Source organism: Ursus arctos, unplaced genomic scaffold (genome assembly GCF_023065955.2).
Source record: "Ursus arctos isolate Adak ecotype North America unplaced genomic scaffold, UrsArc2.0 scaffold_5, whole genome shotgun sequence".
Taxonomy (NCBI): domain Eukaryota; kingdom Metazoa; phylum Chordata; class Mammalia; order Carnivora; family Ursidae; genus Ursus; species Ursus arctos.
The window spans coordinates 62,656,547-62,681,918 of NW_026623067.1; the positions used below are offsets into that span (position 1 = coordinate 62,656,547).

Below are 25,372 nucleotides of genomic sequence, written 5' to 3' on the forward strand. Positions count from 1 at the left end.
TAAATTTAATTTTGAAAAATTTATCAGAAAATTATTTCTAAATACATTTTTTTCTTGTTGCACACAGTGGGAAGGGCAATCCTGTCAGCTCTTAAGCTCTTGTTCGACCTGCTTTGTCAAATGCTTTGTGAAAGGAGATTCAGAACGGCACGTCTAATGTCAACTTGCATTAATTCGTTCCCAAAGAGAGGTGTTCAGTATTCAAACTGTGTTTTTACTGGCACAGTCTCTGTTTCAGCTTCATTTCAGAAGGTCTACAAACACTGCTTCCTTGGAAGACTGTTCTTTTTTGCAGTCACTCTTCTAAAACAACCTTTGAAAGGACAATAATGATGTCCCATAATACTGCTGGCAGGGAACTCATTAAGAAAATAAGTATTTCAGAGAATTGAATAAAAATTTATGTATCAATATTAAATGTTACTATTTTCATCGTAGATGTCTTAATGAAAAATTAAAACTATCCCTTATTCAACTACTGTTTCTCAATGAAACAAACCCATCATTAGAAATGCATTTGTTTTTATGTAAAACAATTTGTTTTCAGGTACAAGAACCATAAGCATATATTCCTAAAATTATACAACATTCTCTAATTCAGTTATCATAGTGATTGTATATTAGCGAACACCTAAATATTTTGCTGAGTTTCACAAACAATATAGGTTAATAGAAACATTCATTTCAAATATCTTTATTTGAAAGAACAATGTAAATCACTAACCCATTATTCTCTCTTGCTTAGGAAAGAACTGAAAAAGGTTTTATTAAGATTATAAATCTAGATTTTGAGGATTTTGAACTGAATTCTTGGTTTCTTGTATTCTCCCCAAAATCAGTTATGATGTTTGGCACAGTCATAGACCTAACACAATTCAGTTGCCTACTGAAGGACTTTTTCAAATTTCGTCCTTCCCACTTTTCTTACAAAGCCGGTTTCTGGTTGGTTCTGTCAATACCAAGGGTTCCTGTATGATGCTTGCTAGGTAATTTTTGCCCAACAGTTCAACTTCTACCTGTTGTCCTACTTTACTTAGCTCTACAGGGACATAGGCAAATGCCAGACTCTTCTGGATGCTGTAACTGTAGCTTCCAGATGTCGTGTTGCCAACCACCTGAAAAACAAGACCAGCAATCTTCAGCATCTTGGCCATAGCTCTGTGCTCCTCTTCTCTAGATTAAATACTTCAAAAGTAGGTTTAATTTACAACCTGAAAGTGTTAGGGATTACTGTGTGTGGGGCTAACACCAGGAAGAAAACTTTACTTTTGAGAATAGTAGGCTTACAAATTATGAAAAACAATTCTCAAAATACCTATCAACAGCCTCAAACTTCTCAGTTTTAAATCACACCTGTTTTTTTATAATAGCTGGCACTATTTTGCTCAGTTTCATGCCAAGAGAGCTGATGGGAGGAAGACTCAAATGCTTTCATTTTAGACTTTAAAAAAATTCTCTTCCATCATCCAACTAGCACAGCAATACTAGATACGAGGGAAAAAAAACTCTAAAAATCCAATCGTAAATGCAGTCAACTGTTCCTGTTGGGGCTGAGGAAATGGCTTGCCGAAAGAATGCTGAATTAAACGACTGATATATCATTAGTCAATGTGAAGTGAACATTCCATGAATACACAGCATTTAGCAATTCCTGACAATTGCTAGGCACTTAATATTAACTTTGCCCTCTCTAGATCTACCATGTACAAAACGTTTTGCTGGACATTCTAGAGCATGAGTGAGGTTGAGGGAGCTTCCAGACTAGCTGAGGAATTAACATAGAGATCCATGAAAATAGAACCAAGAAGCCAAGGAAGTAAACATCATCAAGCCAGGATTCGTTCACTTGGAAGGTGGGTGGAATTAGGTAGGTGGAAATGAGGGGCTGAAACTTTCCAGGATGAGTGGAGACATGGGATCTGGCATGAGCAACCAACATTAGGGAGGATCAAATGGAATCACGTGGGATGGCAAACCAGAGAAGAGTACTGAGCAAAGAAACAAAACCGAGGAGATGAAAACAAAGGCTTTACGCTGCAAAAAAAAAACACCAAAAACAAAAACAAAAAAAATCTAATCAGGCTTGTTATAAAGATAAGAGGATGAGTCAAAACTGGGTATAAAGGAAAAGGTGAAAAAAAAAACAGTAAAATGAAAAAAAAAAGAAAGAAAAAAAAAAGGCGATAGAAAATGTCAGGTTAAAACACCATATCTAAAAATTGTAGAAGGAAGACAACAAAAGCAAAACATGATATATAGCCCTACTCAAAATGGCCTCTCCTGGCTACACAACACTGCGCTAATCCTCCAGCCTTACTGTTTCGCACAGCAAGCCGCTTGTAGCTGGTGCTCAAAATATTCACGGACGTGAATCAGCCTGGTGATCTTTTCAGCTGCCTCAGCGAAGAGTCCGCTACAGTCAACGGTCTTATTACAACATTTCTCATCTTTTAGATGCCGACACGTTTACGACATTAAATACAGACTCCTGGCTCTAGAGCCCCAGTTTGTAATTATCTCATTGAAACCCCAAATCAGAAGCTCTCCATATCATTTCTGAACTTTTTATGGGGAGAACCGGTTGACCAAGAAAAAAAAAAAAAGAATGTATTCATTAGTAAAAGCTCCTCTGGTAGATTATTAACTGCCAAGGTGTTGCTGAGAGAACACCTATGCTTTAAAATGGTTTTTCTTTTTTTTTCTTTTCTTTTTTTTTTAAGATTTTATTTATTTGAGAGAGAGAGGGTGTGCACAAGCAGGGGGCTCAATCTGGGAACTCCAGGATCATGATCTGAACCAAAGGCAGACGCTTAACCAACTGAGCCAGCCAGGCGCCCCTAAAATGGTTTTTTCCTTTAGAACATTGTTAAGTAAAATAAGGAAGGGATCTGGGTCAGGAAGGTTGGAGTTTTAATCACAGCTTTTGGAAGACTTTCTTGGTAACCTTGCTTTCACTCCCTAGGCTGTAACCTGAGGTCTGTGCTTGGAGCCCTGGAGAGGTAACCTGATTTGCTTGGGCAAGCATCTTAAGAAAACAAGAGGCCAAAGCAAGGCTCTTGGCTAAATCCCCTGACTCACTGGGTCAAAAACCTACCATCCCTCTTCAGGCATTATGCGAACCATTTCCCCAGGACGTCGCGTCTCTTAAAATCCCAGCAGTGATTCATCTTGTAGTTGTTGCTGCATGAGTAATGTAAAGAAATACCATATTTATTGCACGAGTGCTATTTTTAATGCATTTAATGAATGTCTGCTTTCTGCTAGATTGCTTTTGTTTCCCCTTTAATTTCTCTCTAACCCAATGCTGGGTAGCCCAGAGTATTTTAGAAGTCCAGACTCTCCTTGTATCTTATTACTAAATTTCTAAGGAAAGGTTTTCCCTAGCAACACTTTTATATTATTCTACCTTAAAATCTTCCAGATTCAATTAAACCCGTTCCTTCTTTTTGCTCACCAGAACAGCCTGTACCCACCCTCTGCCTAGCAGGTTTTCATATTCTTTGTTAAACACTGGCTTTCCTTTTACCAACATAAGCAATATCCTCATTTACGTTTAGCCTTTTCTTGTTTCTCTGTGAAAATTCAAGACCCCTCTGACTTAGGGGAGCTAACAGGGTAGACGGCCTTTGAAGGAGAGAATGTAATTTAAGTTGGATGATACACTGTATTTCTTTGGCTGTCCCTGTGTGCTTTTGTTTTTAAATAATAAAAAAAGACTGCTTTTTCAACTCTCCAAACTTCATTTCTACAAAACATCTTTTGTTTTGGAACTATAAAATATTTTTAACCAAGCTTGATGAATAAAGTACACATGGCCATAATCAAGATTCTGGCCAAAATTACATCAAAAACTAAGGATACTGTAAGGTGACTAACATAAAAAAAAAAAAAAAAGATTCTGGCCAAAATTAACATATGACTGGGGCATCTGGCTTGCTCAGTGGGTAGAGCACGCAACTCTTGATTTCAGGGTTTTAAGTTCAACCCCATGCTGGGTGTAGAGATTACTTAAAAATAAAATCTTTTAAAAATTTTTTAATTAAAAAAAATAACATGACTAAGATGAGTGACAGAACTAATTCTTTTGGATGCCTTACAAACGGACTCTTCCAGCCATTTTCAGAAAAATATTTAGCAATGGCAACATAATTGGGAAGAAAAAAAAACAGGCTTACTTACTTGAAGGACAACATTCATCCTAATGCATAAAGAATCTCATTTCTATACAAGTCTGCAGTTGCTGAAGAGACAATTGCTTTAACCAGTTGCTAAGATTAGTGAAACTACTTGTATTAGTTTATCCTTTATACAAAACAGCTTCTTTAAAACTTCCCAACAGGGGCACCTGGGTGGCTCAGTCAGTTAAGCATCCAGCTCTTGATTTCAGCTCAGGTCATGATCTCAGGGTTGCGGGACTGAGCCCCAAGCTCGACACTCAGCATGGAGCCTGCTTGAGATGCTCTCTCTCCTTCTCACTCTGCCCCTCCCACTCGTGGTCTCTCTCTCTCTCTCTGACCCTGCCTGCCCCTCTGCCCCCTGCCTTGCACACTCTCACTCTCTCTCTAAAAACAAACAAACAAACAAAACCCACAATAGCATCATCTGTAATCCCACGGCCAAAACAGAAAGCCAGTGCAGGGGTTGGTGTGGACCATACTAGAAAACTGGCTGAGAACAGAGTGAAAAAAATGAGAAACAGAAGAGGAGGTGGGGGAAATTTGATGACCAGGGAAAAAATTAATTAGAGGTGCAAAGAACCCAAGACGTGATCTCATCATTTTGTAGATGAGAAGATGGAGGCCCAGAGAGGCTAAGATCAGGTCAAGTGAAGCAGCTAGTTAATGGCAGAGGTGATTACAGTGGCGATCGTGGGCAAATGTGAAGTACTATTAAGAGATCTGAACCAGAAATTTAGAACAGAAAGGAGGGGGAGACAGTGGGGTAAGAGCTCACAGAGAATGAACTCAGCACAATTAAGGGTAAGGTGTTGAGGAAAGAGCTCGAAATCTAAGAGTCTGTTAGCTTCACAGGGTCTAATAACATCCACCTGCTTCTGGGATGTCGGACAACTGTGGGTCTATGATTAAGTGCTGAAGAGAATACAGCGGGACATGAGCAGAGACAGAGAGGAGAGCTAACTGGAGTATTCAGCATGGCTTAGAACGGACGGTGAGCAATGCAAAGTCCATGTATGCCCGGGTCAGAAATCAGTCTGTCCATCACTAGCTGTGTAACCTCAAGCAAGTTACTTCACTTCTCTGAACCCCAAAGCCTCATCTCTAAAATGGGCTGATTAATCCTACCTGGGAGGGATGTTGTAAAATTAAATGAGTACATAAGAAATATCCAGCACATAGTAGAAACTGTGTAGATGTTAGTTGTACATGAAACGATCCACGCCTCGGCCCACACGGCCATTTTTTTTTAATAATCCAAACACCGAGATTTGGTGCCACTGGCTTTCCCCACCTCCAGTGCTCTTTTTGTCACTGAAGAGAAGAGGGAAATGAAAACAAGGATCAAGAAGGCTGCAGTGAATGAGAAAAAAACCCATGGAACCAAATCTCTGAGTCTTTGGGTCTTGGCCAAGCTTACCTTGTTCAATAGGGAACAGCTGTTATGAGCCTCGATGGCCATGTGCTCACCCCTTGGTCTAAGGGGAGAGTACTTCATCTGCCTGATAAGCCCAGCCAACGCACGGCAAAATCATAAACCAAACTTGGCTCTTACAAATAGTTGTAAAAAGTCAAAAGCATGAAGTTCCACCAGGAAGTTATCTGGTTTTACTGAATACCAACAGACAGAATTCAACAACATTCCCAAATGGGAAGAAGGGACATTCACTCTTTCTGAAGAACTAAATAGTTTCTACCTTTCACTTTACTTTCTAAGGCTCTACCCTCTGTTGTCATGGAGATTTTCATTTGGAACTTTTTTCTGCAGATGTGCTAAGGGTAGAATTACTTCCTTCTCAAAGATCTCTAAGAAGCGAAACCAGAATGCCATTTTTTTTTTTTTTATAAAATCCATCTCTTGCATTCACAGATACGGACTTGGTAAGCAAGTAGATCATTTGAGCCTCAAAATTATACCTTCCTCACTGCCCACTGTATTTTAAGTCCTTAGTTTTATTTTCTTTAATCAAAACATAGAGAAGTTTATGTTTTTAAAAATAAGCATTTCATTTTCCTTTCAGTTACCTGATTTCTGCTTCTTGAATGTCAGCTCAGAATCAAAGTGTGTCACCCAACCAATAGATAAATAAACAGAAAAAAAAAAAAACCCAAAAAACAAAACCAACCCCTAAAAAACAGAACTCTGAAAGGCAACCGAGACAAGGAGGGTTTCTGGTGCAGAAAAACTGCAGTGGCCCCTGGCCACGAGGTCCTCGGCACTCACCTTGCCATCATACCAGATGCTTTCATTTCCCTCTGGATCCACATCGTCCGTTGCCAAGGTGAGGCAGACCAATCTCCGTTTCAGCCCCTTGGCTTTAATCTGTTTCAGTGCTTGCTTTCCTATGAAGTCTGCTGGCTGCAGGAATCCAAGATAATGATGATGAATGAACGCTCAGACACTGTGACAAGGTTAGAGATGCAAGCATTTAAATTTGTCTTTGCGATTTTCTCGCCAATTACACATCAAATAAAAATACAGATTGGATCAAACGTCTAGACAAATATTTCTTAGTCCTCAAATGACAGTATCAGCCACCTTTTCCTTCAGAATAGGTTAGACTTAAGGGTAATAACTTGTGATAACAATTTTACCAGAACCACCTAGGCAGAAAAACAGAAGGCATGATACTGCGATGGGGGATTATGAAAGCGACCCTTGGATCTAATGGCTCTGGACAGCATTACCGGATGGGAGTGAGCAAGTACTACTCAATTTCTACCTACAGTAAGCCTCTTTCAAGAAGGATATTTGTGTCTTTGCAATGTGATGTCAGAACAACCCCAAAATGGTGCACTTTTTTCCCCCTTCTTCAGAATAGTGGCCCAAGAAATGTGTCAACAGTTGGATTGCATCAGTTCATTCAGGAATGTATTATTGCCCTACTACGTGTGACACCTCATGCTAGGCCCTGTGTGGGTTACAAAGTTAGATGTAGACATTTTGATCAAAGAGTGTTTTCCCTAACACTACGCTTTTCAACCTTGTTTTTCCTCCTTCTATCCAACACATGATGGATGACATTCCTATTCCTACTGTGCTCCCCTGGGCACATTCAGGGTTATTCCCAGTGCAACACAAGTGCGGGTGACATTGCTCCAGGGATAACCTTGAGTCTGTTCTTATGGTTAAAAAAAAAAAAGTAGAAATCATGCAAACTTCAGGACTTCTACATTGATTAGTCACATGCCACCACAAACAGGTGAGTGATGACTCCTCAGTGGAGACAATTAGCTAAGAAAGGAGACAGAGTTCTACATAACCAGGATGCCAAGGACACGGGGTAAGGGTGAGAAACTGGTCAGAGGCCAAGAGCAGTAGGAGTGGAAGGAGGGAAGGCTGAGCCCGGAGGGGCATGGGCTAAGCCTTCTACGTAAGGGAGCCAAACAAGCATCTCTGGTCTTACCCGGGGAAATGGGCGATCTGTAATACACAAATCACATCTCTATGAAGGAGATTAATTACAGGTTACAATGCGAGGGGGGAAATTCTCAGAAGAGTTCTCATGAAAGAAGAAAGGAAACAACTTTAATTTCCTCATTGGCTGAAGAAAGAGAAGAGTATCTCATGCCAAAAATGGCCTCTGCCACCAACATTTAGGATTTATACAGCTCTTTCTGCACACAAAACACTCAGGGTTGGGCACAGTAAGTCTCCTTAACCTCTCAGTGAAGCAGCGGGAGGGTCCTCACATACCCTCTGCCTGACACCTCCCAGTTCACTCCTTTACGGTTCGGACCTTCTAGGCTAAGCCCACAATGATGTATGAAATATGATTTCTATAGATATTGCTACTTTAAATTGCTGACCTTGACAGGAAACTGAAAGTTTCCGTTGGCCAAGGTTAAAATAATTGCAAAATGAAAGTCCGATTACCTTCCCCAGTGTAATCCAGATGGTGAGAACCAATTATAAAGCTTTATTATGAGCCGGATTAAAAAATCAAAGACAGCTGGACGTGATGTTATTTAAGACAGGACTGCTGGAAAAAAACAAAACAACCAACCCACAGAAAAAGTCTGATTCATTTGAATTCATATGTAGGACAAATTCATGATAACAGAAGTCGTAACAAACTGTCACAGCATTCCAACGGGTCTCAAGGGTTAACTGGCTTCAAGCTGATGCACTCTTCGCTTGCTGACTTAAGTTCCTTAGTGGGGAGCCAAACTAACCTACTTTTCCTGAGACCTGAGACCACTGGCCTCGAGGAGGCAAATTCATAAACAGCCGCCACTGATGCGAACAAGTCTGTTCAGGGTCATGTCAATGGGCAACTAACCACCTGGGCACCAGCCTCCCATATGGGTAGCCCACTCGCCACCACCCAGGTCCCTCGCCTTCCCCTGTAAACCCTCTGCCTTCGCCAAGACATGGAAGATGGTCTTGGGGATGTTAGCCCACCACCTTCTCAGGTTGCTGCCTCCCGAATAAAGCAGGCACCTTCCTTTCCCACCACCCTTTTCTCTCCAGGATTGATTTTTGAGTGGCAAGCAGCCAAACCTGAGTTCAGAACCAGTTCTGCCTAATAACAAAACCAAAGTTCATTACAGTTAAAACATTTCTCAATACAGAAAGAACTTTAAGAATAATAAATTTTTGCTATCTTTTTTAAAGCAAGACCTTTAAAAAGATCTTTTTGCTACCATGGATATATGATGACAAGGGGTGCTCTTGAGAGTTCTTGTTGATATAGGAATTAATTTAAAATGAAAAAAAAACAAGTCTCATACGCTGTGTGGAAAAACATCTTCCAACATACTGAGCGGCCAACAAGCTAGTTTGTGTGATTTGTGCAGTGCCAGGAGATCCCAAGCAGCCTCCTTATCTCCTGTAATGGAATCTGGATCTTCCCCGTTAGATAGTCATTTAGATCTTGAAGGTTTTGGGTCTTCCTGAGTCCCTATTAGAGAATTTTCTTTCAATTATTTACTCAACTGCTGTTATGCCCCCACCGTGTTCAGAAACTGTGTTAGGCAGGAGGCACTGAGAGATAAACAGACTATGTGCTTGTGGCTTCTAGCAGGCCCCTGAGGAGATGTGACTCCTTCCCTCCACATCACAACATGCCCAGTCCTGAACCACTTAGGCCAATGTCTGCTACCCCTGTGGCAAAAGCTGGCCACGACCAAAGCTTTCAGCAACGGGTCCCTTCCTGGGGCCCCTGGGTGGCACAGTTGGTTGAGCGTCCAACTCTTGATTTCAGCTGGGGTCATGATCTCGAGGTGATGAAATCGAGCCCCAGGTTGGGCTCCACGCTCTTCTCAGAGTTGGCTTGGGATTCTCTTTCTCTCTCCCTCTCCCCTGCCCCTCTCCCCACCACACACGAACACTCACTCCCTTGCTCTCTAATAGATATATCTTAAAAATAAATAAATAAATAAATAAATAAATAAATAAATAAATAAATAAAAGAAATGGATCCCTCCAAAAGAAACAAGCTTGACCACAACGCCATCATCCAGTTCCCCTGCCCACGAGTCAGCCATGAAGAAAATAGAAGACAACACACCTGTGTTCACTGTAGATGTCTAGGACGCAAAGCACCAGCTCAAACAGGCTGTGAAGAAGCTCTAGGACACTGATGTGACCAAGGCCAACACCCTGATCAGACCCGATGGAGAAAAGAAGGCATATGTTTGACTGGCTCCTGACTATGATGCTTGGATGTTGCCAACAAAATTGGGGTCATCTACACTTAGTCCAGACGACTAAATCTAAGTTTTTTCACCTTATTAAAAAAAAGAAAAAGAAAGAAGAAAGAAATGGGTCCCTTTGGGATGCTAGACAAGAGCTACCTGGGCATGTGTGGTGGAATGAGAGGAACCAAATGTGCGGGGGTGGGGGGGGCTACCTCTACCTTAGTCAAAACCACAATTTAACCCAAGACTAAGCAGGAGCATAAGATGTCAGCGGATCACAAGAAATAGGAAAAGTGGGGGAAGACCTCAGAAAACTTTAGATGAGACACATTAATAAATTCAGGGAAAATAAGTAGTAAGTACTATTGATAATCTATTAGGCACTTGCTATGCTCCAGACACTCTGCTGAGGGATAAACATTCATGACCTCCTTTAATCCTCATGACATTGCTAGGAGAAAAGTAATTTTATACCCAGTTTATGGAAGAGAAAGGCCCAACCAAGTTAAGGGTCTTTCCCGAGGTTAGTTACATGGAAACCAAATCACCACCTTTAGATTTTATCTGTACATTTTTCAAAGTGACTATACCTAGAGTCCATCATTGGAAGGCACAGCTTATGTAAATACTCAACAGAATGTTCCTTTAAATTATTTCTGGGGTACTCTGAACCATTTTTGAATGATGCTCACTGCATCATTCTCTGCAACCAACTCTGAAGGTTACTATTAATAAAATCTTACATCTGTATCTGCATATCCCTGAATTAGGAAGTGATCTGGTCAGCAATACTGCCCTTAGACATGAATGAAAATACACTAAAAACCACAAAAACCCAATTAAAAGTAAGGAACACATACTTAAAACACCAATGAAAGGTAACAGTTACCTCTGAAGACCATTCCCCCTTCCCAAGCTAACCTTGCGCCTGACATGGAAAGATTTGAAGTGGGGTAATGCCGTTTCATTCTCCTTTACTTGGTTTTTCTCCTGAGATTGTAGATTTTACTCTATTACAATAGCTTTTAATTATGAACAAGAGAAGAAAAATATGTCTGAAGTTAAGTGCTGTGATTAAAATTGGTGCTATCAGGATGACCTGAGGACGGAAATACATTTAATGAGTCACTGTCCAATTAACTGTATAAATAGCTGTTAATATATTTGAGAAACATACATTTCTGGGGCACTGAGACTATAGCTCAAAAATAGTCTTGGCTCATGTTTTTTAATTTATTAATTTTAAAAAGCAGTAAGAGCAATTAAAATAACCATCTGTAATATATTCTAAATATAACATTCACAACGATGATAAATTAAGATTTTACGTGAAATATAATTATTCATCTTATTAGCTCTATTAAAAGCACTCATGGGGCACCTGGGTGGCTCAGCGGGTTCAGCCTCCAACTCTTGGCTTCGGCTCATGTCGTGATCTCGGGGTCATGGGATCGAGCCCCATGTTGGGCTCCCCACTTGGTGGGGGGTCTGCTCGGGTTTCTCCCTCTCCCTCTGCCCCTTCCCCTTCCCTCTCACTTTCTCCCCTCCCTAAATAAACAAACAAATCTTGGGGGGGGGGGGAAGGTACTCCTATTACCCCAAAGCACATGGGAACAAAACAAATTAAACCAGTATATTTTTGGTTGTGATTCTTGGGTTCATGGAGAGTTTGCAAGGTGTAGCTAAAGCTGAATTTAACAGAAGCAGTGGTAAGAAGAATCTGATATGGAGAGTCAGCGTAGTGGGTTCTCACAGACCAGGAGGGACATTATAAAAACCTAGTTCAGGACCTTTTCTATACCATCTATTTGGAATCAAAACCTATCAGAAAATTCAAGGAAATCATCAGTTTCATTTAATTGTCCAAAATCCTTTTTACCTTAATATCAAAAGTTTCCAAAGACATAAATAAGACAGTCAGTGTAACATCCTGGATCCCAAGAAAGCTCCCCTTAGAAACTAGGTATAGCACCAATGGGAGAATCGTGCTCCTATGCTGACAGGTGTGGAGAGAGTTGGAGAGACCAGCTAGTCACCTGTCACTGTAAGTGGCAGAGTGGAAATGGAAATCCAGGTGACAGACTTCTGCCACTTATCCCCTCAATACTTTACTGAAACGTTTCTTTCTCTTTTATATAAGATTTGAGAGAGAGAGCATGCACGCAGGGTGGGAGACCAGAGGGAGAGGGAGATAGACTGTCAAGCAGATTCCCCACTGAGTGCAGAGCCCAACGCAGGGCTCGATCTCACGACCCTGAGATCATGACCTGAGCCTAAATCAAGAGTCAGACGCTTAACCAACCGAGCTACCCAGGTGCCCCAAAACATTTGTTATTTTAAATGGGGCTCAGGGATCATCATTTAAAAACAGCAGTGACAGGAATGCCTCTATAAAGCGTGTGGCCATTACTAAGCTGCAGCCTATGTAAATCTTAGCTTTCTTCAGTCAGTTGATGAATACTAGCTACGTCTGGGCTTGTCTCACACTCCAACTGATAAAGCCGTACACGGGTTCATTCATCTAGGGGGTGAATCAAGTGACCCACCACCCCATCAAGACAGAGTAGACCATCATTCCTTTCATCTTCACATCATGAGAATCACAGCTTTGAAGCAGGCAGGAAGCTTAAGGGTCTCGCCCGGGGTGATGAAGTGACTTTAGCATCAAACCTTGAATCCAGGCTTCTCAACTCTCCATTCCTTTTCCACTATGCAGAGCTTTGTAACATTTCCCATATGTTTATAATGACCACAATTTCATTATCTCTTTATTAGCAACATGTTAAATTATTAGTGTAGCAACTTAAGTCTGTTATTATTCTTCAGCAGGGACCCAAGATCTTTCTTGCTGGGGTCTTCAAAAATACTCAAATATAACTCTTTCCCTAGGTACTTTTAGATTCAATTCAGTAAGATGGAAGAAGCTAACATGTATGGAGGTACCAAATATTCTGTATCTCCTCTAATAAACCTATGAGGAGGATATTTTCTTCATTTTACAGATGAGAAAACTGAAGTACTGACAGTTAAGCAACTTGTTCACTTCTAGGCCAAGTGGCATAGTCATAACTCACAGCCTTCAACCAATACTTACTGAGGTCCCACTCATCACCAGACACAGTGCGAGCCCCGAGGACTCTACGCCTGTCCTCAAAGAGCTCACAGGCTAGCTGAGGCAGCCAGAATTACGGGATGTGCCAAGGACCATGGCAGATCTAAGTATAGGGTGCTAGAGAAGAGGGGTTCCCAACAGTCCCCTGGTCTTTAATCACCACCTATATATGAACGACCCAAATCCATGCTTTCAGAGCAGAGGTCCTCAAACCCATGTGCTCAGCTGTCACTTGGCTATCCCACAGCCCCTCAACCCCACAAGTCCTTCTAATCTCCCATTTATACCCTTGGTATTTCCCTGTTTGTTATCAGTATCCTGGATCCTTCTCTCCACTCCCTTCACATACACTCCCTCATATGGTCTCCATCTTACCTTCTTCCAATCACTCACACCTCTTTATTCTCCATCCTATGGCCACAGCTTTAGTTGAGCCTTCGATATCTCTCTACTGGATTTCTTCAATAATTAGGAAAGTGCTCTCCCAGTCACCGGGCTAATTCCCTTTTAATCTGTTTTCTGTCATCTGAATGTCACTCCTTTCTCAAAATTCTTCAGTGGCTCCCTGGTGCCACCAGGATACACTTCAAATTCCTTAGCCTGACAGATGAGACCCTTCATGTTGAGGTCTCAGTACTTCTCCAGCATCAGCTCTTGACACTACTTTCAACAGCAAAGTATTCGCTGGGCATCTGCTATGTGCCAGCCCTGAGCAGGGTGTGAGGGATAAACAAGTAAACAAAAGCTATTCTGTACTGCCAGAACTTGTACTCGAGAAGCTTCCATTCCACTCAAAAGAAAAATAATCATTGCAAGCTGTCACACAACCTAGAAGGATGACGTAGCTACAAAATTTCTTTTAAAAGTTATCAAATACGGGGGGCGCGCCTGGGTGGTACAGCTGGGTAATCATCTGACTCTTGATCTCAGCTCAGGTCTTGATCTCAGGGACAGGAGTTCAAGCCTGGTGTTGGGCTCGGTGCTGGGCGTGGTGCCTACTTAAAAAAAATTATCAAATAAAATCCAACAATATAGAAAAAGACAGCACATCATTACTAAGTGGATTTTGTCCTTAAAATGAAAAGTTGGGTTAACATTTGAGTATTCATAAATGGAACTCATCGCTTGACAAAGTAAAAAATAAAAACCATGTGATTATCTCTGTAGATGCAAAAAAACATTTGCCAAAATCTCATGTCCTGATTAAAAACAAAACTTTTGGCACTAGGAATAGAAAGGAACGCCTTCCACCTGGCTCCCTCACTTGGCGGAGCATGTGACTCTTGATCTTGGGTTCTAGCCCCACACTGGGTATAGAGCTTACTTACAAAAAAACTTAAAAAAAAAAAAAAAACATGGAATAGGGAAGGGAAGCAGTGAGAATAAAGTGAAATAAAAATTGAGTACTACATCTGTAATATGTTAACATTTAAAAGCAAAAAAATAAAATATAATCAAAGCAAAGCAGTGAGAAAAGATGAAACTGTTTTCTTTGGCATTATGGATCCAATAAGATACCCCACTTATTAAAAATCCAAATCCCAGAAATAGTAACAAGATTTAATAAAACAAGTTATTGGGGACTCAGATGTTTGTTATATTATTTCTACTATTTTATGCACATTTTGATATACATCATAATGACATTTTAGCAACATATAGTAATTCAAAACAATAAAAAAAAAAAAAGAGAAAGGAATGCCCTCAACCTGATAAAGACCATCTATGAAAAACCTACAGCTAACATCATACTTAATAATGAAAGACTCAAGGCTTTCCACCTAAGATCAGGAAGAAGTAACAATTCTATTTAACAGTTCAAAGTTCAACCAGTGGAGGTACTAGTCAGTAACATAACGCAAGAAAAAAAAAGTCATCTAAATTAGCGAAGACAAAGAAAAACTAATTGTACACAACATGACTGTCCATGTAGAAAATACAATGGGATCTACAAAAAATACAAAAAAGTACTAGAACTTCTGAGTTTAGTGAAATTGCAAAGTACAAGATCAATATACAAAAACCAACTGTTTTCTTTATACTAGCAGTAAATTGAAAACTAAAATGACCCTGTAAAGAGTTATCAATATGAAATACTTAAGGATAAACCTATCAAAAGACATGCAAAGTCTGCAAACTACAAAACATTTTCGAAATTAAAAATTACCAAAGTAAACGGAGAGATGTATCTTGTTCATGAGTTGGAAGACTTGAACTGACCTACAGATGCAATGCGATTCCAGTCAAAATTCCAGCAGGATTTTTTTTTTTTTTTGATAAATTGACAAGCTGATTCTAAAACCCGTGGAAATTCAAAGGACCTCAGATAACTAAAACAACATAAAAAGAACACAGTTGCAAGGCTACCACAATCTGATTCAAGCTACAGTAATCAATACAATATGCTACTGGAAACAAGAAAGACATTAAAGTCCAGAGTCCAGTGAAAGAGTCCAGAAATAGTCCTCAACACATTTGGACAACTTTATATTTGATAAAGGTACATAGGCGATGCAGTTCAGAATGTGCACTCTTTTCAACAAATGGTACTGGAAACTCCATGTCTATCGGCTAAAAAATATTTCAATTTCCATCTAGAACTAGATACAAAAATTAGCTAAAAATATATGATAGGCCTAATCATAAAAAGTTGGTAAGACCTCTAGGAGAAAACAGCAAAAAGTTTTTATGACTGGGTTAGGCAAAGATTTCTCAATACAACACCCAAAACATAATCCATAAGAAGAACAAGTTTATAACTTTAAAAATTGAAAAATTAAAAACTTCTACTCTTTGAAAGACACTATTAGATGAAAAGACAGACTGGGAAAAAATATTTGCTAAGTATGTGTCTAATAAAAGACTTGTACCTAGGATACATCAGGAACTTTCAAAAACAACCCTATGAAAAATGAGTAAGAGGGGGAGCCTGGGTGGCTCAGTCATTAAGCGTCTGCCTTCGGCTCAGGCCGTGATCCCAGGGTTCTGGGATCGAGCCCCACATCGGGCTCCATGCTCCACTGGGAGCCTGCTTCTTCCTCTCCCACTCCCCCTGCTTGTGTTCCCTCTCTCACTGGCTGTCTCTGTCTCTGTTGAATAAACAAATAAAATCTTAAAAAAAAAAAAAAAAAGAGTAAGAGACCTGACCAGACACTTCACAAAGGAGGAAACAGGAATGGTGGACAGGCACATAAAAAGATTTTCAACATCAAGTCATTGAGGAAATCAAATCCATGAGACCCATCTATTCATCTCACTGAGTACCTGAAGTTAAGAAGGTGGATCATGACGAGTGTTTGGCGAGGCTGTGGTGGAGGGACTGAAACTCTAGTGGGCTGCTGGTCGGCTATTAAACATGAAATGGTGCACCACTTCGTGCACCAGTTCCTTAAAAAGTTGACATACATCTGCCACTTTATTCAACCATTCCACTCCTAGATATTTACCCAAGAGAAAAGTGCTAAGCTGGAGACAACCCCAAAGTTCATCGAGTATATAAAGAAATTGTGCCATATACACACAATGGAAACCTACTTCGTATTAAAAGGAAGGAATTACTAACACATAGAATACCACAGATGAGTCTCAAACTAATTGTGCCGAGTTGAAGAATGAAGACCAAAACCAAAGTATATATTGTAGGATTCCATTTATATAAGACTCTGGAAAATGCAAAGTGGTGTATCGTGACAAAAAGTTCCTTGGGGAGTCGGTGGGGGTGTAGGGAGGGTTGGGAGGTAGGGACGGCAGAGAGGCCTGAACCAACTTCTGGGGATGAGGGATGGGTTCACCATCCTCATTGTGGTCAGGGTTTCACACGTGTATACTTGCATTAAAACTTAGCAAGTGGTGCACTTTCAATATGTCCATTTATTGCATGTTTAGTTAAGCTATTAAAATAAAAAATAAAAAATAATAAAAGCAATCTAAAGAATTACTTCAATTCATTTCTAGATGAGGGTTTCCACAGACTTGCAAATTTTAAAGCAGGCTGCTGAAAAGCACATGTAAGCTTTTAGGGTGGAAACAGTATTGTTTCCTATCAGAAATTGGATGTATAGAAGGATACTGATTCAATGGCTATTAGCTTAATATACTCTGACAAATGTTTCATGAATGATAAACTCTCTCTCAGCCTAGGTTTTACTTCTTTTTTTCTTTCCTTTTCTTTTCCTTTATCATTTAGCAATGGAAATGGGTAGGAGAATAAGGATGGCTTAATTGAAATGTCACAATTCATATGGAGACCATATGAAGGGTCTTCAACTACTCTGCTAAGTGGTACTTCATAGGTTTTTAGACTTAAAAGGGAGCCCTCGTTTTCTAGACGAGCAGTCTCAGGGGCAAAATGAAACTAAATGGCTTTCCCAAAGCCACACAGCTAGAATTTGGTGACTTTAAAAAAAAAATTATTTTACTTCCCAATTCAAAAAAAAAAAAAAAAGAAGAAGAAGAAGAAGAACGCACGCGCACAAGAAAGAGAGCTAGACAGATTTGGGGCAGAATATAGGAACTGCACCCCAGCCAGAGTAGCTCACAGATTTACTTGCTTCCAATGCACTACGCATCGTACAGCACCTTCCTCTGACCAATCCCTTGTCTTTCCGTTCTCCTGTTTACTGACGGGAGCACAGCAGGCATAAGGCTAAAGAACTAAGAGAGTGGTTGTCAATCTTTGTTGTATAATAAAACCAAGAAACCCAGACCTTACCCCAGAGTTAATCTGCCTGGTTTGGGGTAGGTCAGTGTTCTCAAACTTGAAAGAGCAGCAGAACCACCTGGAGGGCTTCTTAAAACAGGTTATTGGGCCCCATCCCCAGAGTTTCCGATTTGGGGAAATGGTACTCAATAACTTGCATTTCTAACCAATCCACAGGAAACACGGGTGCTGCTAGTCTGTGAACCACACTTGAGAACCACGACGTAAGGCAATTTCTAAGAAGTTCTCTATGATAGTAATACACAGCCTGTTGAAAAGCACTGGTCTAACACAATCACTCTCAACCTTCTTTAGAATCACCTAGGGAATTGAAAACACAACATAACAAAACACTGCCTGAATCGCTACCTCGAGAGATTTTTAAATTGATCTGGGTTGCAGAATGAACCTCAGATTTTTTAAGCATTATATGATTTACAAGACATCCTCCAGATGATTCCAACATATAGCCAAAACTGAGAGTCGCTGAAAATTTTCTGCCTCAATCCCTATTACCATAATACCTAAAATTTCCCCAGAGTTGGGTACTTATACCACACATTAGAAATTCCTTTCTAGGGGCGCCTGGGTGGCTCAGTCGTTAAAGCGTCTGCCTTCGGCTCAGGGCGTGATCCCAGGGTTCTGGGATCGAACCCCACATCAGGCTCCTCCGCTGGGAGCCTGCTTCTTCCTCTCCCACTCCCCCTGCTTGTGTTCCCTCTCTCGCTGGCTGTCTCTCTCTCTCTGTCAAATAAATAAATAAAATCCTAAAAAAAAACCCAAAAAACAAAAAAAAAAGAAAAAAAGAAATTCCTTTCTAATGATCCACTGTGATGTTTTAATAATGTTAACACTTCTTGAATAGTTAGAATGTAGTAAGCCTGGTGATGCTTTGCCTCTTTTTGTTTTGTTTTGCTCACTAGTTATGCTTTAAATAGTTTTCCCTCAAAGAGAAACCCTGTATTTTCTATGAACACTGTCTTCTACTTTGCAGTGACTGATGTAGAAAAAGACATTAGGGTTCAAAGCTGACAGCCAGGAAAGAATTGAGACATCTTTGGTGCACAAGGTGTTTTTATTAAAGCATGGGGACAGGACCCGTGGGCAGGAAGAGCTGCACTGGGGTCATGAGAAGTGGCTCATTATATACTTTCAAGTTGGGAGCGGGTTAGGGGTAGTGTAAGTCTCTAAGGAATTTTGGAAGCAAAGTTTCCAGGACCTTGAGGAGGCTAGCTATTGTTGGGAAAAGGTAATTTATTACTGTTTAGTAAAAACTCAGTCATGAGGGGTCCCTGGGTGGCTCAGTCAGTTAGGCATCTGCCTTCAGCTCGGGTCATGATCCCAGGGTCTGGGATTGAGCCCACTTCGGGCTCCCTGCTCAGCAGGGAGCCTGCTTCCCCCTCTCCCTCTGCCTGCCGTCCCAGTGCTTGTGCTTGCTCGCTCTGTCAGACGGATAAATAAAATCTTAAAAAAACAAAACAAAAACCTCAGTCATGAGACTCTTCAGATGTCTACCAGTGGGTCATATGATTGGGGGATGATTGCCAACATGCATCTTGGTGGTTAGAAATAAAGGAAGTTTCCAAAGGAATTTTTTATATGTTAAAGTAGACTTACAGGGTCCTGGAGGTTGGTCTAAGATTGCCTTTTGCCATTAGCAAAGAATTAACATCAAGGCAGCTGAGTCCCTAGACGAAGGTCACTCTGCCCGTTTCAAGGACTTGTCAATGCGTTGTAGGAACTAAGGAAATTTAATAATTTTTCTTTTGCTTTTGTTTCCCGACATCAGTTATCATCACTTTATTCTGTCTGTACTGGTTAGAAGCCTATGATAAGTGAGAAAAAAAGAAATTGGGGGTGGAGGATATCTTTTAAAAATTCTCTTAATCTCCTTAAACATGTTACATTTGTACTTCAGTCTCTGAATCTTGGCTGGGGTTCTCTCTAAATGAACACTTTTCAATATTTCCAAGAGGAAAATTCCAATAGTATGTATGATTCCATCCTAAGGCAGCTGACTTTTGCTTGGGGCTAATGCACTATATTTGTAACTAAAAAAAAGAAAACCAAAAAAACAGAACCACTAATTTTCCCCAAGAAGTAGCTTCTTTTGGAATTATAATACCATTAATAACAATGATATAAATTGTCTCAGGTAAAGGGACTTTAGTTGAGATTTCAAAATATCTCTTTAACTCTTTTTGCCAGTATCACAGCTCCGGTTAATGGTTCCTTTCCAGGCTCTATGCTCACTCTCCACAAGATGGCACTGTTGGGTACGGCTACACGACCCTCCTGGAGCCCCGGACCCCTTCAGAATAGTAACAATGTGTCCTACTGTTTTCGTTTCAAGCCTCGCGAGATCCGAGAGCCATCGGGAGTTAGGTCTTCAACTGCTACACCTACAGCCTGGCCAGGTGTTAACAATAGTACTTACCCAATGTTGACTGTGCACAGCTGTGCACTTCACACAACCCCATGCCGTGGGGAGGCTGTAGCTCAAACAACTCTCGGAAGTAAGGCTGCAAGTACCAGGCACTATCCTCCTTTGCCATCTGAGGTTTCTCAATACTCCATTTTTCTCTTACTCTCGTACCCATTTCGACAAGAACACAGTTCTCTCTACAGAGGCCTGCTCCGCCACCCATTTCCCTTCTGAGTATGGTTAAAGGGGTACTCTGATCCTACCTTAAAATACAAAATCAGTTACAACAAACACATCACTGTGGGAGGCGTCAATAAAATATAGTGCATGCATATTTTAGGATTATGTTGCCAGAAGAACATGGCTGGGCAATTATTCAAGGCAGATTAGCCCCTGATGGGAAAGGACTTTGTTGGGGAAAGTGGTGGGTGAGAAAGCCTTACGGTGAAGTCAGAGATCACTTCACCTCTCTGTGCTTCTGTCTCCTCTCCCTCAAAGGAGGTGGTACTGAGCCATCTCTGGGGGCCCTCCTAGCTCCCACATAGCCTGCATCCCATAGTAATTTTCTTCCTATTATGGCTTATACAATTGTTGTGTAAACATTGAAGGGCCAAGCAGGGAATTCTATATGTTTGCTTCAAAGAGAAGGAAAGAAAAGGATTTTAAACAATTGTAAAATGCTAGGATTTTCTTAAATTTTGTTTTTCTTGGTATATTTATGGAATATCAACATTCCTCTGTCTTAGCGACTGCTTCAGTTTTCATAGACCATTAACTTTCCAAAGCAATTTGAACTTGCATTATGTATTCTTTATAATGTAGTATGAAGCCAGATTGTTAACATTTTTGTTTTTAGACACAGAATGTGAATTATGAAGTTACACAGGTTAGCTTACAATGTTAGTTTTTCAGAAACCTGGTTCATATTAGAGACTGCTACAAAACAAAGGTAAAGTTGTGAAACCACCATATTGGACCTGGACAACATGGATTCAACCTAGTCGCCAGTCCTGGAAATTGGCTAGCATCACTAGGCTAGCCACTAACCACCCGAGTCCACAAAATTGAAAGAGACTAGCTCAGTTAGGTCCAGGTCCTTGGGCTACATGGACCTTCACCCAATGAAAGCATTAGAAATGAACTCTGTGACACCAAAATGAGAAGATGAGAAGCAACAATTCAGAAATCATAAAAAGCAAACCATAAACCAAAATCATTATCTGTTAAACAGCTTAGTTCTGAGCTGGGCTTTGGTTATTGAAATAATTTAAAGGAACTAATAAATACACAATCTACACCTGCTTATAATCATAAAGGGAGTTTCAAAAACCCAATTTCAACACAAAGAGCTCATTTATCTATGCCTTCTCCCCAAACAATAATACCCAAACACTGTGAAGCAAGAGTGTCAGTTGTCTATTTACCTAGTGGTGACCAACAACAGAACTTTAGTGCTTTCAAGAGTCAGGCCATTTTTATCCTTATTTTAAACAGCTAAACCAAGACTTCTGTTATCAGAAGGAGCAATCTGCTACAGGGGTCTGCCCAAATTCCAAGCACCTGCTTTCTCTGGCCTGGAGGCAGATGGTACATCATAAAAGTAAAAGTCATAGGAAAAATGTACAGAAAGACAGTCCCTTTAAAACCCTTAAGGAGGTTCTCTTTCCTAAAATCTAATACTATAAATATACATGTTTATGTTAATATCTTAGCTTAGAATTTGGGAACTTGAGGCAGGGGCCTTAAAAAAAAGTTTCCCTAGCCTGATTCATATGCATGTGTTCACATAGTTCCATAGAATGGGAAAATGGCCTTTCCTTTAGCTTATTAGCACCTGAACAGGACAGTTTATTTCTGGAATTCTGACAAGTATCCTACACAGCAGCAGCTGTTGTCCTCTCCTTCACTATTTCCACTAACTGCATCGCTGTGAAGTTCTTTTCCAGTAACTAAGACACTACTCAGTGGGTGTTTGAGTCAGCTCGGGCTGCTAAAACGGAATATCACAAACTAGGCGGCTTTAACTACTGGTAATTATTTCTCACAGTTCTGGAGGCTGGGAAGTCAAAGATCAAGGTGCCGGCCGATTCAGCTCCCCTGTGAGTATGCTCTTTCTGGTTTGCTGACGGGGGCCTTCTCAACGCCGTGTCCTCACCGTGCGGACAGAAAAGCGAGTGCTGGTGTCTTCCCGTTCTCGCAAGAACTAATTCCACCGTGGAGACCCCACCCTCATGATCTCACCTAAACCCGATCACCTCCCAAAGACTCCAGTTCCAAATACCATCACGTGGGGGTTAGGACTTCATCGTATGCATTTTGGAGGAACAAAATCATTCAGTCCATAACAAAGGGCTCACTTCATTTATTAGCTGTAGGACTTGTCTAGATCATTGAGGTGGTGATAAATTTGCTTTTCCACAAGAACCATGTAGGATGGTGCTTCTCAAACGAGGTGCACCAGGTTCCCCTGCAGCTAATTAAAACACAGGTTTCTTGGCCTGAGCGCCAGAGATTCTGACTTAGCAGGCCTGGGGTGGGATCTGAGAATCTGCATTTCTCACAAGCTCCCAGGTGAAGCTGATGCTACCTGTCTGAGGCCCACACTTTGAGAACTACCAATGTGGGGATTCCCTTTGGACTGTTAATATCAGCTATCATACTTGTATTGGTTTCTCAGTAAATACCCATTTTCTGCTGAACACATTTGAAATGTTACACTTACATATAAAAAAGTGCCTAATAAGCAGCTGGATAGCTCCGTTGAGGTGGCTTTATGCTGTCAGCACCCGGGGAGAGTCAATTAATGCTGTATGTTTGAGGAGCTAACGTGTGACTTCACAAATCACCAGGACTGACGAGAATGTCTACTGACATCTTATCCTTGGTAATTTTCATCCCAGAATTCAGATTACTCTTTAAAGTTACTGGATTCTGCTATCCTACATCTACAAGCACACTGTAATAGTTGGAACTGATACCTGGTTTGACAAAAGCTTAATAATACAAAGCACCTGAGCAATGCTTACTATTTATGTTCAAGTCATTTGTCCTATAATCACACTTGGCTACATTTTAAAGCATGGCTCCGTCACAAAACAGCCTCAGAATTTTAAGACTTACTTCAAGAACACTTTGGAATGTAAACATACCTTGTTTAGCTTTATAAAATATTCCAGTCCAGCTTCCAAGGGATTTGTGTCGCAGTTCATCTAAAAGGGAAGCACACGTTTTTTTAAAAAGATTTTATTTTCAAGTAATCTCTAAACCAAACATAGGGGCGAACTCACAAACCAGAGATCCAGAGTCATGTGTTCTACCAACTGAGCCAGCCAGGTGCCCCTGGACACAGTTTAAATCTTAGATGAGTGAAAAATTATTTCAGTAACATCACTTTCATATGTTCTTTTTCTAGGGAAGAGAAGCACTTTTGGATTTTGAACATAGATTCTGAAAGGAAAGTTACAGACTGGTCTTTAAAGTAATTTTTAAATCTAAAATGGAGATGTAGCCTGTCAGGAAATATTACCATTGGAATAGCATATTAGACCCTAAAATTCAGTTTGATCCCATGGCTCTTTTACTAATAAATATCTGAGGGATACCACAACATGCTGATCCTCCCCAAAATAAGACTCTGATATGTTTTTACATAATAGTTTTACATAGTTAGGTCTTGAAAAGTTATTAGGTAATTTCCTTCTCTTACAATTAGCCAAGAATCAGGACAGGCCGAGGAGAAAGCAGATGGTGGGAAAATGGCTTCGACGGAGTTCGAGAAAGAGAAAAGGAAACAGAGGCTGAATCTCAGCCTTTTCGTATATGGTTGAGGAATTACAATACACTTTAAGTTGAAGCTAAAGCCACTCTTTGGGACGAGATCTGAAGTTACTGGATTTTGTTCGTTTTGTTATTGTTCCCTTTTCAACCAAGCGAACTGGTCGAAACTCCATAAAAAGTAGCCAAACTTTTTTAAAAAGACAGCATAGCGCTCATATAAACCAGACGAGTGATCTAAACTTGTTAGGTGATATAAAATGTGGTCTCTCGGGGCGCCAGGGTGGCACAGCGGTTAAGCGTCTGCCTTCGGCTCAGGGCGTGATCCCGGCATTCTGGGATCGAGCCCCACATCAGGCTCCTCTGCTATGAGCCTGCTTCTTCCTCTCCCACTCGCCCTGCTTGTGTTCCCTCTCTCGCTGGCTGTCTCTCTCTCTGTCGAATAAATAAATAAAATCTTTTTAAAAAATGTGGTCTCTCGTAATTTCTAATCAATTTGAGCAACTCTAAATTTATTTTTTTAATCTGCTCAAAGTTTCAGGATTTCTCTAGAAAAAAAGAAAACAAAAGCACAGAAGACTGGTGTGGTACCACTAGAGGGCGTGCTGGCACCGCTGGGAAATCAGATGGACGTGGGAAGAAGCGCTTTTAGGCGGAGGGCTGCGGAGAGCAAGCAAGAGAAAATGAAAGGCCGGAGGGTGGAGAAATGGCTAATTCCCAAAGGCTGCATCTGCTGCTTCATTCCTTGAGGAGTGTGGGGACAGAGCCGTCCTCTATTTCACTCCCTGCAGCGGCCTCATCGAAAGCCCCCGCTGTAGGCTGAAAATCCCCTAGTAGAGCGCCTCTCCTGCAAAACAATGGCAAATTGCCCCAGAGCCCTGGCTCTTTCCCTGGCTCCTGGAAGCTGCCTCTCCTCCTCGGAGCCCACTTGCTTCTGCCCACAGTCTGGATGTCCCAAGGGCCCTGTCTCTGCTTTCAAACCCACCTTGCCCTCCAATTAAATTCACTACGTGCTAGGAACTTTATCTAACCTCTCTGATAACTTTGTAGGATAAAGATAATCTTCATTTTAGGGGCATCTGGATGGCTCAGTTGGTTAAGCATCTGCCTTCCGCTCAGGTCATGATCTCAGGGTCTTTGGATCGAGTCCCGCATCAGGCTCCCTGCTCAGTGAGGAGTGTGCTTCTCCCTCCCCCTCTCCCTCTGCCCCTCCTCACCGCCCCCCACCCTCCACTTGTACTCTCTTTTTCTCTCTCAAATAAATAAAATCTTTAAAAAGAAATAAGATAATTTTCATTTTAAGAAGTTAACAGAGGCTCTAGTTCATGTAGCTAATATGTGATGGAGGATAAATTGAAACCCAAGAGACCCCACTCTGAAGTATATCCTTTACTACTATCCTTTATGTCACTTGTTAGGCCTCAAACTCAAAGAACAACTTCTAAGTAAATATGAAAAAATTAAGCGGTCTAGAGACAGCCTGCTATTAGAGATAAAACAGAACAGAGTTTGAACCACAGTCTGGCCACTTCTGTGTAATCCAG

General features: G+C 40.9%; 1 protein-coding gene across 5 annotated transcripts in view; it reads right to left on the minus strand.

Annotated features, from left to right (window-relative positions):
- Window positions 1-678: 678 nt before the first annotated feature.
- Window positions 679-25,372, minus strand: part of DMGDH (dimethylglycine dehydrogenase) — a 66,627-nt gene continuing 41,933 nt past the window's right edge. For 2 of the 5 annotated variants that reach the window (XM_057307253.1, XM_026498443.4), the window contains exons 14-16: window positions 23,204-23,263; window positions 6,400-6,534; window positions 679-1,115 (exon numbers count right to left, since the gene is read on the minus strand). In XM_057307253.1, coding sequence (XP_057163236.1) covers window positions 900-1,115; window positions 6,400-6,534; window positions 23,204-23,263 — 411 coding nt within the window. In that variant the 3' untranslated portion in view covers window positions 679-899. Of the gene's footprint in view, window positions 1,116-1,147; window positions 3,181-4,551; window positions 5,490-6,004; window positions 6,578-23,203; window positions 23,264-25,372 lie in introns of those variants that run through there. The other 3 variants (XM_048221146.2, XM_048221147.2, XM_048221149.2) reach the window with 3 other exon arrangements.